Below are 15,000 nucleotides of genomic sequence, written 5' to 3' on the forward strand. Positions count from 1 at the left end.
AAAAAAGTGTTTATTGAGGAACTCTATTAGTTTCTTCCATAACCAAATCAAAACTAAAATCATAGTGCTTCCTCCTTATTTGTAACTTTGAAAAAGCTGAAAAAGACCAAAAGTTTGCTTAGTTATTTTCAGTTGGTATAAATGCACGTGAATAAATCGACTCAAATACATACGCAAAGTTTTGTACACATAAACATAAATAAGTGAAATATAAAAAGAAAGATGAAGTTCCATGTGTATTCAATAATCGTTTGCTGTATGCAACACACACACACACTCATATATATGATCATACTACATAATTATTCAGAGATTGCATTTAAAAACTGAAGAAAAGACGAAAATAGGGATTTTAATCATTATTATAACATTTGGTTTAATGGCTCTTGCTACTGCTTTTAGGTGAACACAGGGATGATACTGATCTTTTTGCTTTAAATAGATCAAGCGAGTTTAATAGTTGATAATAATGATGCTTGTGACTATGGTATAAGAGTGTTCTTATCTTGAAACTAAAGTTTGAGGACTCGTTCCGTTTATACTTAAACAATGAAAACCTTGTAATCATCGCCCTCGAAATCATTAATGATTTTGGGTGCATAAAAAGAACTTTCGTAAATCAACAAAAACAAGGGGATTTCCTAGATGCAGGCAAGTAAGCAGCTGGGCGTGAGAAAACAGAGATGTACCGAACTGATAAAACTTCCGTCTGAGCTCTTAGTCTTATATATAGTTTCTTCGAGCTCCGGCTCCTCACCAGTGACCAGTCATGAAGTCCCTCGTGCTCTGCCTGCTCCTCGCCGGGGCCTTTGGTAAGTCAGATTACATTCCTTTGTTGTACTGACCTTTTGATAGGGGTCTATGAGGGAGGTATAAATATCTTTACTTTTGGGGGGAAAATAAGTGAAGAAAATGATGTGTCAGAAAGAAGCGAAGACTGCATGTCAATCATACAATCCGTTTTCGGCAAAGTGTACGAAACCCTTCGCATGTAATAAAACCCTATAAATGTCTATCATTACGTGAAAGAACAAAATCCTATCTCGGACATGTTGACTGTCTTATGTATAACGAAAATCTAACGATTACTTTGCGTTTCCCAGCCGCCCCCTCCAGGAAGCCCACCTTCCGCCGCGGTCTGAACAAGATCGTGGGAGGAACTGACGTCACTCCTGGTGAGCTTCCTTACCAGCTCAGCTTCCAGGACATTTCCTTCGGCTTCGCCTTCCACTTCTGCGGCGCCTCCATCTACAACGAGCAGTGGGCCATCTGCGCCGGTCACTGCGTCCAGGGCGAGGACATGAACAACCCCGATTACCTTCAGGTGAGTCTCGCATCCATTCCAAAAGCCTTGTTTTAGGGGAGAAAAGGCATTAACACATTAAGTTTTCTCTTGCAAATTCCCTTATGAATTCATTTGTGTTGACAACAGGTTGTTGCTGGAGAGCATAACAGGGATGTGGATGAGGGCAACGAGCAGACCATCATCCTGTCCAAGATCATCCAACACGAGGACTACAACGGTTTCACCATCAGCAACGACATCTCCCTGCTCAAGCTGTCTCAGCCTCTGACCTTCAACGACTACGTGGGCCCCATTGCCCTTCCCGAAGCAGGTCACGCTGCCTCTGGTGAATGCATCGTGTCCGGCTGGGGTGCTCTCTCTGAAGGAGGAAGCTCCCCTAGTGTCCTCCAGAAGGTGTCCGTTCCCATCGTGTCTGACGCCGAATGTCGCGATGCTTATGGCCAAAACGATATTGATGACTCCATGATCTGTGCTGGAGTGCCCGAGGGCGGCAAGGACTCGTGTCAGGGTGACTCTGGCGGCCCCCTTGCTTGCTCTGACACCGGTTCCCCCTACCTGGCCGGCATCGTGTCCTGGGGCTACGGCTGTGCCCGTCCCAACTACCCTGGCGTCTACACCGAAGTTGCTTACTTCGTTGACTGGGTCCAGGCGAATGCTGTTTAAATGATCATCATAATTACATGAAATAAAGATTCAAATTGCGAGAAAGTAGTCTATTTTTTGTACTATCTTCAACTTTGAACATCACTATCAAGAGTGATAAGCAAAATCGAATATTATTAAAATTCAAATGTATATGTTTACATACATGTGATATATATAAGTATATATATCATATATATACGCATATAGATATAAATCTATAAATCTATATACATAATTACGTATATACATGCACATATATATGTACGTATACATAATACATACACACACAGACACTCACACATACATATACACGACATATATATGTATCTACATATGTGAATATAGGCATGTGTATCTATCTATGTATGTACATATATACGTATCTATATACGTCGTATATGTCTGTGCATGTATATACATATATATGTGTGCACACACACACACACACATATATGCATGTATACATATATGTGTGTGGGTGTATGGAGGATCATTAACAGATGGAACCGGTGACCTCACCTCGCTCCCCCTACATTTCCTGCAGTTACCCCCATACTTCTCGCAGCTGACACCCAACGCCACGTGTCCGGTGGACGCCCACTGTTTGTGCCCGAGGATGACCCAATTTTATTAAGTTCGTGCCCAGCACTCGACGTGATAAGGTCAGTCCGGCATTCAGGGCGTTATTAGAGATTTATATTGTTTCAACTGGAAAGAATTTAATGTGTTCGTGATTTTATCTTTCTCACGAATATGAATCATATAATTTATTTCTCCTCTCGTAGCGCGTTTTCCCGTCTTGACCTGACCGCACATTCTTTCCTTTCCGGTCGGTCAGGACGTGGGAAGCCCAAGAGATGACCGCTCGTCTTTCCCGTAATTTGGTTGTTGTTGACACCTTGAGAATAACCATACCATCGTTAAATTGCTCATTGGTGACACGTTCTATCGGTGTAAGAACGGAGCTTGTAACGCGATTTTATATACACTTATTATTTCGAGTATAGTGTTAGGATCTTCCCCCATCAGCATTTTTCGAGTCGGTGTGATCCGCAGTTCCGTCCTTTAATTAATGTAGGACTAGGGTTTAAGCTAGAATCGTTATTTGCTCATTATTCACACCTTTCTCACCCTCTGGAAGTCGCGTGCATGTTTTGGGTAAATCCCAAGCCATCAAGTGATTTGTGATCGTAGGGAATGTCACGAGCGCCCATCACAGATACGCAGAAGAGAACAGGTTATTTATAGATTTCCCCTGTTCAGTTCGCTTCATTCTATGGCAATTTGGGTATAGGAACCCCCTGTCGATGAAGTCTACATGCATAGCTAGACATGGCTACTTCGACAGTTTAGAATTTCTGACCCTGAGAAGATTGCTTGCTAGAAAGCTTGCGAATATTTTTTTCACGTCACCGTTCATTAGCGCGTAGATTCTGTCATTTCATTAAATGTTGAATTCAATGTGGTAGTTGATATAATTTTGTATTAATAGTGTAGTGTGATCTCTGTTAAACCAGGGGTCCCGTCCCAGTTCATCAAGTCGTTTACTGAACTCTTGCCCTCGAGGGATGCTGGCGAGGGATACAAGCGCAAAGGACCTGGTTAACCCCTGTCATTTCGAATCCCTGATGTGGGGGGGGGGGATTCAAATAATTTATATGGGTTTGTTTCAGCGTGACAATCTTTTTCTTATGCTCAGCCTAACCATAGAATAAAATACTAAAATTGACCAGTGACAAAAAAAAAAAAAAAAAAAAAAAAAACGTAGGAGAGCATCCTGAAAGCATGTGAAATAGCTAAAACTGCCGTATACGAAAAGCTAAAGGAGATGACCTCCAAAGTGGAGATTCTGGCTGAAGGCCTTACTACTAAAACAAAGACGAACCAGCAAGTCTGGCGTCACAGATGAACGGTTAAAAAAAAGAAATTCCCAAACCTAAAACCTAAATAAGGCAGCATAAAATTCGGTTCTGGCGAAGTTAAAACAAGAAGAAAACTAAAATCACTCAGACTTCCTACAATGAAAAAATAAAAGTTAGTAGTAAAAAGGGAAAGTTCATTATTAAAACCAAGATGTTAAAATTATTCAATAAAAATGTTCTTATGATCACGTCCAGCTCCTAAGCAAAGGATGTCAGGTACGTCAGTACTTAGCTTATTATCTTCAGTGATCGCCTCGTTGTTCGCTTGGAATATGGCGGCAGTGCCGGTTTTTATCACTGATCTAACGGAAAACACTCGCTGACTGTCTTGACCAAGCCTTTATTATTCGAAAGTCTTCTGTTTACATTGCCTCGGTGACGTCAGAGGTAAACATTTTTAAAAACTATTTCCATTGAACAAAAATACTTAAAACATACAAATAAAAATGGGTAAAAATAATATGAAGAGCATAAAAATGAAAATTATAAAAAAAAAGAAAGGCAATGTGCTTAAAAGAAAGAATAAACGAAATGTATGAAACGTTTCCCCTAACACTCAAAATAAAAATGAAGTAAAACCGAGACCTTAAAAGTTTAAAATGTTGAAAAGACTAAAAAGGATAAAAGCTGATGAAAATAAATTTATAAGAATGTCTTCGAATTAAATTATAAATAAAACAATTACAGAAGATCAGATAAAATGGGGAAAACTAAACTAAAATAAAAACAAATATAAACGAGAAAATCAAACAAAATAAAACAAAACGAGAAAAGGGGCAGCCAGCGATCAGTCCTCCAGCGTGGGCAGCCAGAGTGGGAGAGCGGAGAGGCCTAAATGCAGCATCCAAGACCACCTTACAATAGCATAGCTAATCTCACTTATCCACGCAAACTCGTACATGATGTACAATTTCTTATTTTCCATACATTTCGTCTCCGTGTGACGACAATTGGTTCAAATAAGTCCTTGTGGATTTGTGTTGTCATTTCCCTTATCTACTCTGATATCTATCAGAGACGGTTCGTAGTTCAAGCCAGGGCTATGCGGATCGCTACTGGTGTCTCCCTCTCCTATTTTCTTCTTTATTTTTGTGAAAGTAAAACACAAAACGAAAAAGAGACGAAAATAAAGTAAAAACGAACATTAAAAACAAAAAATTTATATAAATAACTGGCTAGTAGCCCTCAACACCCCCTCTTCTCTGTTGCCTTTCCTTTTCTATTACTATCTTGACCCTTACGTGTATGATCTAGTTCCCTGACTATATATAGCAGTCAGACCGACGATATCCAATACGGCACCGAAGGAGACCCTGCTGCAGAAACGGACACCTTAAGATGCTGTAGGAAGGATGTCACCAGAAGATCACCAGAAGCCTGCAGACCAGGATGTTCGTCAGAGCCGCCCCATGATGTAATGGAAGGACGCCGTCTGTCGGGATGCCAGTAGATACAGTGAAGGACCAGGAACTCGCCAGTGCAGGTACCAATCGCCCCAGGATGCTGTGGAAGGGCGCCGCCTGTCTGGACTCCCGCAGATCCAGTCAAGCTCCAGGAGCTCGTCAGTGCAGGTATCAGCCGTCCTGAGATGCCGAAGAGGACGCCTCCTGCCCGGACGCCCGTAGATCCAGACGAAGATTATGAGGATGTGAGGATGAGCATGCAGCCAAGAAGGATCTGGACGAGATCTGCGAGGACGTGTGGACGAGTACGCCACCGAGTTAGACCTGAACAAGGACTACGAGGTCTAGACGAATCCGAAGCCAAAGAGAATCTGTGCGAGACCTTCGAGGACGTGTGGACGTCGAGAACAGATGGATTATACCAAGGACCAGGAAGAGGACGACAGGGATGAGCAGCCACGAAGATGCACGAAGGACAATGCACGCGAAAATGAGATGACCAGCAAATCAGGACCAGCCAAACTTGGGTCACTCTTGAGGCCACTCTAAGTCGCTTTGAGGGCGAGGCGTTAGTAGGTGGCCGAGCAATATGGAGGGTCCTTAACAGACGGAACCGGTGACCTCACCTCGCTCCCCCTACATTTCCTGCAGCTGCCCCTATACTTCCCGCAGCTGACACCCAACGCCATGTGTCCGGTGGACGCTCACCGTTTGTACCCGAGGATGAACCAGTTTTACTTAGTTCATGCCCAGCGCCCGACGTGATAAGGTCAGTCCAGCCTTCGCCCCTAAGGGCTGGCTGACCGTACCCGCGACCCCGCGCTCAGCACTTTACCCTAAGACATCGTCTCATGTATTCCCTTACTGTGTTGTACTCTTCATTAATAAAGAGTCAAGCTGTCAAAACAACTATGGCTACCACTGTAAGCCATTGTACTAGGGTTGATAGATTCTTACAGAGTGTGTGGGTGCATTCACACATAAACACAAACACACATGCACACACACACAAATATATACACATGTACATGTGTGTGTTTGTGCATGATATATGCGTATGTGATATATATGTGTGTATTGTGCGTATGTATATATATATATATATGCTGTACACACACATATATATGAATATACAGCATACATGCGCACACACACACACACACACACACACACACACACACACACACACACACACACACACACACACTCACACACACACACACACATTTATATATATATATATATATATATATATATATATATATATATATATATATACACATCTATCTATAAACGTATACTTATGATATATTTACATACAAATGTGTAAATACTCACACAGATACCCACACACACACACACACACACACACACATATATATATATATATATATATATATATATATATATATATATATATATATATATATATATAAATATATATATATATATAAACACACATGTATGTATATACAGGTAAACAGAGATGAATTGGTTGATTTACAGTTCGACATGCGGCTGGTATTTTGTGAAACATTTTCGATATATCTCCACCTAGAGAACAGAGTGTGTGCGTGAATGATACATCCTTACTGGATTGTATGTATTTATTAGTATTCGATTTCGCTAACTTGTCTTGCTAGTGATGTTCAAAGGATTATAAAGTAGTACAAGATAGTACAAAAAATAGACTACTTTCTCACATTTAGAATCTTTAATTCATGTATGACGATCATTTAGACAGCATTAGCCAGGACCCAGTCAACGAAGTAAGCAACTTCGGCATAGACGCCAGGGTAGTTTGGACGGGCACAGCCGTAGCCCCAGGACACGATGCCGGCCAGGTAGGGGGAGCCGGTGTCAGAGCAAACCATGGGGCCGCCAGAGTCACCCTGGCACGAGTCCTTGCCGCCCTCGGGCACTCCGGCACAGATCATGGAGTCCTCAACGTCGTTTTGGCCATAAGCATCGCGACATTCGGCGTCAGACACGATGGGAACGGACACCTTCTGGAGGACACTGGGGGAGCTTCCTCCTTCAGAGAGAGCACCCCAGCCGGACACGATGCATTCACCAGAGGCAGCATGACCTGCTTCGGGAAGGGCAATGGGGCCCACGTAGTCGTTGAAGGTCAGAGGCTGAGACAGCTTGAGCAGGGAGATGTCGTTGCTGATGGAGAAACCGTTGTAGTCCTCGTGTTGGATGATCTTGGACAGGATGATGGTCTGCTCGTTGCCCTCATCCACATCCCTGTTGTGCTCTCCAGCAACAACCTGTTGTCAACACAAATGAACTCATATGGGAATTTGCAAGAGAAAACTTAATGTGTTAATGCCTTTTCTCCCCTAAAACAAGACTTTTGGAATGGATACGAGACTCACCTGAAGGTAATCGGGGTTGTTCATGTCCTCGCCCTGGACGCAATGACCGGCGCAGATGGCCCACTGCTCGTTGTAGATGGAGGCGCCGCAGAAGTGGAAGGCGAAGCCGAAGGAAATGTCCTGGAAGCTGAGCTGGTAAGGAAGCTCACCAGGAGTGACGTCAGTTCCTCCCACGATTTTGTTCAGACCGCGGCGGAAGGTGGGCTTCCTGGAGGGGGCGGCTGGGAAACGCGAAGTAATCGTTAGATTTTCGTTGTACATAAGACAGTCAACATGTCCGAGATAGGATTTTGTTCTTTCACGTAATGATAGACATTTGTAGGGCTTTATTACATGCGATTTGAAAGGGTTTCGTACACTTTGCCGAAAACGGATTGTATGATTGACATGCAGTCTTCGTAAAGATATTTATACCTCCCTTATAGACCCTTATGGAAAGGTCTGTACAACAAAGGAATGTAATCTGACTTACCAAAGGCCCCGGCGAGGAGCAGGCAGAGCACGAGGGACTTCATGACTGGTCACTGGTGAGGAGCCGGAGCTCGAAGAAACTATATATAAGACTAAGAGCTCAGACAGGGAAGTTTTATCAGCTCTGTACATCTCTGTTTTCTCACGCCCAGCTGCTTACTTGCCCGCATCTAGGAAATTCCCTTTTAGTATTTTATTGATTTATGAAAGTTCTTATTTGGCCATCACTATATATATGTATCTATCTATGTATCTATCTATCTATCTATCTATCTATATATATATATATTTTTTTTTCTTATGGCGGTAATTAATGTTTTCATTGTCCTAGCTTCTCAAGATATGGACACATACCATGGTCACTAGTATCATTATCACTCTGACTTCAAACTCGCTTGATCTATTTAAAGCAAAAATATCAGTATCATCCCTGTGTTCATCAAATAGCAGTGGCAAGATCCGTTAAGCCAAATGTTTTTATAATGATTAAAAGACATTTTTGTTAATTCTCAACGGCATTCCTTCAGATTTCAAATGCAATCTCTGAATAATTATGTAGTATGATTAAAAAAATAATATACATATGTATATATATTGCATACTGCAACCGATTATTGAATATACATTGAACTTCAACTTTTTTATTTAATTTATTTCTGCTTAGGTGTGCAAAAGTTTGCGTTGTATTTGTGTAGGTTTATTCACATGCATTTGTATCAACTGAAAATAATTTAGCAAACTGGGTCTTTTTCAGCTCTTTCAAAGTTACAAATAATTAGGAAGTGCTATGATTTTAGTTTTGATTTGATTATGATAGAAACAAATAGTATTTCTAAATGAACACCGTTTTGTTATTATTATTATTTTCTAACAAATTCATTCTGCCATATTACAAGCAACCGTATTAACTGGTCGTCATTTGTCACTGACATTCTATTTAAAAACTATCTAAAACTAGTATTTGCTGCAATAAAAGCAGTAGTTATCTACAACAATCAATATGATAATAAAAACCCACCCACAGTGATAATTATAACAGTGATAATAATATTCATAGTTGTGATAGTAATGATAATAATAATGGCAATGATGTTGATGATAATGATACTACTGCTACTAATAACAATGATGATAATAAAAATAATGATATGATAATAATAATATGACTGTTCGGTAATGGTGTCAATGATGCTAATAAAATAGAATGGATGATGATAATGATAATGACAATAATAAATCAAACGCAAAAATAAGCGATAAAGTGAGGCAAGTCAGTGAACATGTTTGGGAAAAATCCCACAGGGACGCGATAATCTGCACTGGCATGGGCTGTCGGTATAAATTCACGTCGCGGCCTTCCCTCCGCACCAGTGACCGACCATGAAGGCTGTAGTGCTGTGCCTGCTCCTCGCCGGGGCCCTCGGTAGGTCGCATTTCCTTTGGGTTGTTTTTAGCCTGCACGTAGTAGAGAGGTGTCAGTTATGTTGCCATTTTTTGAATGATCGTCCTCTGTATTTATTCCGTCCTTTCTAGAATTGGTTTGCAATAAGCTGCATATATAATGCATACATATGCATTTGAATATATATGCACACACAACACAAAGAATATTGAGATATTATGGAATATAAACAAGGGTATCACTAATTTTATATGAAAAAAAAATGATAGCATTCTCTGGCACTTCTGTGAAGAAAGTAACGTTTCGTGTTGTCATTCCCCAGCCGCCCCCTCCAGGAAGCCCACCTTCCGCCGCGGTCTGAACAAGATCGTGGGAGGAACTGACGTCACTCCTGGTGAGCTTCCTTACCAGCTCAGCTTCCAGGACATTTCCTTCGGCTTCGCCTTCCACTTCTGCGGCGCCTCCATCTACAACGAGCAGTGGGCCATCTGCGCCGGTCACTGCGTCCAGGGCGAGGACATGAACAACCCCGATTACCTTCAGGTGAGTCTCGCATCCATTCCAAAAGCCTTGTTTTAGGGGAGAATAGGCATTAACACATTAAGTTTTCTCTTGCAAATTCCCTTATGAATTCATTTGTGTTGACAACAGGTTGTTGCTGGAGAGCATAACAGGGATGTGGATGAGGGCAACGAGCAGACCATCATCCTGTCCAAGATCATCCAACACGAGGACTACAACGGTTTCTCCATCAGCAACGACATCTCCCTGCTCAAGCTGTCTCAGCCTCTGACCTTCAACGACTACGTGGGCCCCATTGCCCTTCCCGAAGCAGGTCATGCTGCCTCTGGTGAATGCATCGTGTCCGGCTGGGGCGCTCTCTCTGAAGGAGGAAGCTCCCCCAGTGTCCTCCAGAAGGTGTCCGTTCCCATCGTGTCTGACGCCGAATGTCGCGATGCTTATGGCCAAAACGACGTTGAGGACTCCATGATCTGTGCCGGAGTGCCCGAGGGCGGCAAGGACTCGTGCCAGGGTGACTCTGGCGGCCCCATGGTTTGCTCTGACACCGGCTCTCCCTACCTGGCCGGCATCGTGTCCTGGGGCTACGGCTGTGCCCGTCCCAACTACCCTGGCGTCTACGCCGAAGTTGCTTACTTCGTTGACTGGGTCCTGGCTAATGCTGTTTAAATGACAATAATTACATGAAATAAAGATTCAAATTTAAGAAAGTGTTTCATTATTTATACTACCTTGTAATCCTTTGAACATCACTAGGAAGACAGGTGAGCAAAATCGAATACTAGTAAATGTATACAAAGGAAACCAACCCACTCAAGATACTTATTATATACACTGTTCTTCCATCTAGGTGGAGATGATATATCGAGAATGTCACAAAATTCCAGCCACATGTACTGTAAATCAACCAATTCATCTCTCCGTTTGCATATATATATATATGTGTGTATACGTATATATGTATATATGTATGCATATATATATATATACATATATATGTATATATATATATATATATATATATATATATATATATATATATTTATATATATATGTATATATATATATATATATATATATATATATATATATATATATATATATATATATATATATATATTTATACTTTGATATCTACCACATTCACACACACACGCATACACACACACATATGTATGTGTGTGTGAAAGTATATGTGAATATATATATATATATATATATATATATATATATATATATATATATATATATATATTATATATATGATTATATATACATACATAATGCACACACATATGCCTATGCACATTAAATATATTCATATATATGTATATGTATAAATTCATATATATACATACACATCTATCTATACATATACACATATGCATACATTATATATATATATATATATATATATATATATATATATATATATATATATGTACACACACCTATTTTATGTATACATATTTATATATATGTATGTATACATAAAATAGGTGTGTGTACATATATATGTATTTGTATATATATATATGTATGTATACATAAAATAGGTGTGTGTACATATATATGTATTTGTATATATATATGAATTACATACAGTATATATATGTATATATACACATTTATATAAATGTATATGTACACATTTATATATATGTATATATACATACATATATATGTAATATATGTATATATGTGTATATATATGTATATATATATGCATGGGTCTCTGGGTATATATATATATATATATATATATATATATATATATATATATATATATATATATATATATATATATATATAAATGCATGTTTTCTTTGGCAGCCTGGTGGGGTGCAAGGCAGACCTTAATCAGCCGATCCCAAGCCAGGATAAATGGGGATAGTTGGGGTCGGGAAGGGCATTCGACTGTAAAATCTCGCCAAAACTTTAAATGAAATGAGCCAAACAAGTAGAGCCACCAATGTTAGGATGTCGCCCGTAAACAACCCACAGATACATCTCCCTAACTCTGTGGACCAGCAAGGGCTACCGCCTCATGAACGGGGGCGGCCAATGAAGCTAGTGCAACATTTGCGAATTGGGACATTAATTATTTTAATGATATTGTGCTAGTGGCAGAAGGTAGAAGAGTGCTAGAAAGGAGACTAGAAGAATGGAGGTTTGTTTTAGAAAGCAGAAAAATGAGAATAAGCAGGTCCAAGACAGAATTTTCACCATAGATATAGAAGGTGACCAACTAGCCATAATAATACTAGGTGGAGAGAAATTGAATAGACTTTGAACCTTTAAATATCTAGGTTCAATGGTCAAAGAAACTGTCGGAATGGATAAGAAAGTTAATTTCGGAATTCAAAGTGGATGGAATAATTGGAGAAAAGTGTTAAGAGTATTGTGCGGTAGAAGAGTCCCAGTTAGACACATGCACATATATATACATATATGTGCATGTGTACACACACACACATATATTACATATATTTGTGTATATATATACAGACAGACATACACGTCCTATATATAAATATATGTATATATTTATATAGAGAGAGACAGATACACAAGTATACATGAGTGTGTGGACACATATATGCTGTGTGTGTATATGTGTATATATACATATATATATGTGCATGTTTACATAAATATGATTATATGTATGTATATATATATATACATATATATGGGTGTGTGATATATACATGTATTTCTATTTTTTTTGTATATGTGCAATATATATACTTATATATGTGTACATATAAATATAAACACATATATACATATGTCAATTTTAATAGTATTCGATTTTACTCACCAGCCATGCTAGTAATGTTCAAAGTATTACAGTGTAGTATAAATAATGAAATACTTTCTCTGAATTTCAATCTTTACTTTATGTAATTTTGATGATCATTTAGACAGCATTAGCCAAGACCCAGTCAACGAAGTAAGCAACTTCGGCGTAGACGCCAGGGTAGTTGGGACGGGCACAGCCGTAGCCCCAGGACACGATGCCGGCCAGGTAGGGGGAGCCGGTGTCAGAGCAAACCATGGGGCCGCCAGAGTCACCCTGGCACGAGTCCTTGCCGCCCTCGGGCACTCCGGCACAGATCATGGAGTCCTCAACGTCGTTTTGGCCATAAGCATCGCGACATTCGGCGTCAGACACGATGGGAACGGACACCTTCTGGAGGACACTGGGGGAGCTTCCTCCTTCAGAGAGAGCGCCCCAGCCGGACACGATGCATTCACCAGAGGCAGCATGACCTGCTTCGGGAAGGGCAATGGGGCCCACGTAGTCGTTGAAGGTCAGAGGCTGAGACAGCTTGAGCAGGGAGATGTCGTTGCTGATGGAGAAACCGTTGTAGTCCTCGTGTTGGATGATCTTGGACAGGATGATGGTCTGCTCGTTGCCCTCATCCACATCCCTGTTGTGCTCTCCAGCAACAACCTGTTGTCAACACAAATGAATTCATAAGGGAATTTGCAAGAGAAAACTTAATGTGTTAATGCCTTTTCTCTCCTAAAACAAGGCTTTTGGAATGGATGCGAGACTCGCCTGAAGGTAATCGGGGTTGTTCATGTCCTCGCCCTGGACACAGTGACCGGCGCAGATGGCCCACTGCTCGTTGTAGATGGAGGCGCCGCAGAAGTGGAAGGCGAAGCCGAAGGAAATGTCCTGGAAGCTGAGCTGGTAAGGAAGCTCACCAGGAGTGACGTCAGTTCCTCCCACGATCTTGTTCAGACCGCGGCGGAAGGTGGGCTTCCTGGAGGGGGCGGCTGGGGAATGACAACACGAAACGTTACTTTCTTCACAGAAGTGCCAGAGAATGCTATCATTTTTTCATATAAAGTTAATGATACCCTTGTTTATATTCCTTAATATCGCAATATTCTTTGTGTTGTGTGTGCATATATATTCAAATGCATATGTATGCATTATATATGCAGCTTATTGCAAACGAATTCTAGAAAGGACGGAATAAATACAGAGGACGATCATTCAAAAAATGGCAACATAACTGACACCTCATTCCCTTTCTCTACTACGTGCAGGCTAAAAACAACCCAAAGGAAATGCGACCTACCGAGGGCCCCGGCGAGGAGCAGGCACAGCACTACAGCCTTCATGGTCGGTCACTGGTGCGAAGGGAAGGCCGCGACGTGAATTTATACCGACAGCCCGTACCAGGGCAGATTATCGCGTCCCTGTGGGATTTTTCCCAAACATGTTCACTGACTTGCCTCATTTTATCGCTTATTTTTGCGTTTGATTTATTATTGTCATTATCATCATCCATTCTATTTTTATTAGCATCATTGACACCATTACCGGACAGTCATATTATTATTATCATATTATTTTTATTATCATCATTGTTATTAGTAGCAGTAGTATCATTATCATCAACATCGTTGCCATTATTATTATCATTACTATCACAACTATGAATATTATTATCACTGTTATAATTATCACTGTGGGTGGGTTTTTATTATCATATTGATTGTTGTAGATAACTACTGCTTTTATTGCAGCAAATACTAGTTTTAAATAGTTTTTAAATAGAATGTCAGTGACAAATGACGACCAGTTAATACGGTTGCTTGTAATATGGCAGAATGAATTTGTTAGAAAATAATAATAACAAAACGGTGTTCATTTAGAAATACTATTTGTTTCTATCATAATCAAATCAAAACTAAAATCATAGCACTTCCTAATTATTTGTAACTTTGAAAGAGCTGAAAAAGACCCAGTTTGCTAAATTATTTTCAGTTGATACAAATGCATGTGAATAAACCTACACAAATACAACGCAAACTTTTGCACACCTAAGCAGAAATAAATTAAATAAAAAAGTTGAAGTTCAATGTATATTCAATAATCGGTTGCAGTATGCAATATATATACATATGTATATTATTTTTTAAATCATAC

General features: G+C 40.1%; 4 protein-coding genes across 4 annotated transcripts; 2 read left to right on the top strand and 2 right to left on the bottom strand.

Annotated features, from left to right (window-relative positions):
• Positions 1 to 688: 688 nt before the first annotated feature.
• LOC119573400 (trypsin-1-like) lies at positions 689 to 2,014 on the top strand. The gene is made up of 3 exons (XM_037920634.1): positions 689 to 812; positions 1,104 to 1,324; positions 1,433 to 2,014. Exons 1-3 carry the CDS (start codon positions 770 to 772, stop codon positions 1,967 to 1,969), a joined length of 801 nt encoding a protein of 266 aa, XP_037776562.1. The 5' UTR covers positions 689 to 769; the 3' UTR covers positions 1,970 to 2,014.
• Positions 2,015 to 6,971: 4,957 nt separating this feature from the next.
• LOC119573401 (trypsin-1-like) lies at positions 6,972 to 8,244 on the bottom strand. Its single transcript, XM_037920635.1, has 3 exons — positions 8,130 to 8,244; positions 7,658 to 7,878; positions 6,972 to 7,549 (listed from the first exon to the last, which is right to left on the bottom strand). Exons 1-3 carry the CDS (start codon positions 8,170 to 8,172, stop codon positions 7,013 to 7,015), a joined length of 801 nt encoding a protein of 266 aa, XP_037776563.1. The 5' UTR covers positions 8,173 to 8,244; the 3' UTR covers positions 6,972 to 7,012.
• A 1,186-nt stretch (positions 8,245 to 9,430) lies between these two features.
• Positions 9,431 to 10,755, top strand: LOC119573399 (trypsin-1-like). Its single transcript, XM_037920632.1, has 3 exons — positions 9,431 to 9,551; positions 9,853 to 10,073; positions 10,182 to 10,755. Exons 1-3 carry the CDS (start codon positions 9,509 to 9,511, stop codon positions 10,716 to 10,718), a joined length of 801 nt encoding a protein of 266 aa, XP_037776560.1. The 5' UTR covers positions 9,431 to 9,508; the 3' UTR covers positions 10,719 to 10,755.
• A 2,176-nt stretch (positions 10,756 to 12,931) lies between these two features.
• LOC119573397 (trypsin-1-like) lies at positions 12,932 to 14,277 on the bottom strand. The gene is made up of 3 exons (XM_037920630.1): positions 14,147 to 14,277; positions 13,618 to 13,838; positions 12,932 to 13,509 (listed from the first exon to the last, which is right to left on the bottom strand). The coding sequence occupies exons 1-3, from the start codon at positions 14,187 to 14,189 to the stop codon at positions 12,973 to 12,975; spliced, it is 801 nt and encodes a 266-aa protein (XP_037776558.1). The 5' UTR covers positions 14,190 to 14,277; the 3' UTR covers positions 12,932 to 12,972.
• Positions 14,278 to 15,000: the final 723 nt, after the last annotated feature.

The sequence above is a fragment of the Penaeus monodon genome, chromosome 5 (genome assembly GCF_015228065.2).
Source record: "Penaeus monodon isolate SGIC_2016 chromosome 5, NSTDA_Pmon_1, whole genome shotgun sequence".
Taxonomy (NCBI): domain Eukaryota; kingdom Metazoa; phylum Arthropoda; class Malacostraca; order Decapoda; family Penaeidae; genus Penaeus; species Penaeus monodon.

Bases quoted from the DNA above. Each gene is read 5' to 3' on its own strand.
- LOC119573397 (XM_037920630.1), bottom strand. From the start codon at position 14,189: ATGAAGGCTGTAGTGCTGTGCCTGCTCCTCGCCGGGGCCCTCG. The intron at 13,839-14,146 runs GTAGGTCGCATT...GTCATTCCCCAG, and splicing joins GCTCCTCGCCGGGGCCCTCG to CCGCCCCCTCCAGGAAGCCC. The intron at 13,510-13,617 runs GCGAGTCTCGCA...TGTTGACAACAG, and splicing joins ACAACCCCGATTACCTTCAG to GTTGTTGCTGGAGAGCACAA.
- LOC119573399 (XM_037920632.1), top strand. From the start codon at position 9,509: ATGAAGGCTGTAGTGCTGTGCCTGCTCCTCGCCGGGGCCCTCG. The intron at 9,552-9,852 runs GTAGGTCGCATT...GTCATTCCCCAG, and splicing joins GCTCCTCGCCGGGGCCCTCG to CCGCCCCCTCCAGGAAGCCC. The intron at 10,074-10,181 runs GTGAGTCTCGCA...TGTTGACAACAG, and splicing joins ACAACCCCGATTACCTTCAG to GTTGTTGCTGGAGAGCATAA.
- LOC119573400 (XM_037920634.1), top strand. From the start codon at position 770: ATGAAGTCCCTCGTGCTCTGCCTGCTCCTCGCCGGGGCCTTTG. The intron at 813-1,103 runs GTAAGTCAGATT...TGCGTTTCCCAG, and splicing joins GCTCCTCGCCGGGGCCTTTG to CCGCCCCCTCCAGGAAGCCC. The intron at 1,325-1,432 runs GTGAGTCTCGCA...TGTTGACAACAG, and splicing joins ACAACCCCGATTACCTTCAG to GTTGTTGCTGGAGAGCATAA.
- LOC119573401 (XM_037920635.1), bottom strand. From the start codon at position 8,172: ATGAAGTCCCTCGTGCTCTGCCTGCTCCTCGCCGGGGCCTTTG. The intron at 7,879-8,129 runs GTAAGTCAGATT...CGCGTTTCCCAG, and splicing joins GCTCCTCGCCGGGGCCTTTG to CCGCCCCCTCCAGGAAGCCC. The intron at 7,550-7,657 runs GTGAGTCTCGTA...TGTTGACAACAG, and splicing joins ACAACCCCGATTACCTTCAG to GTTGTTGCTGGAGAGCACAA.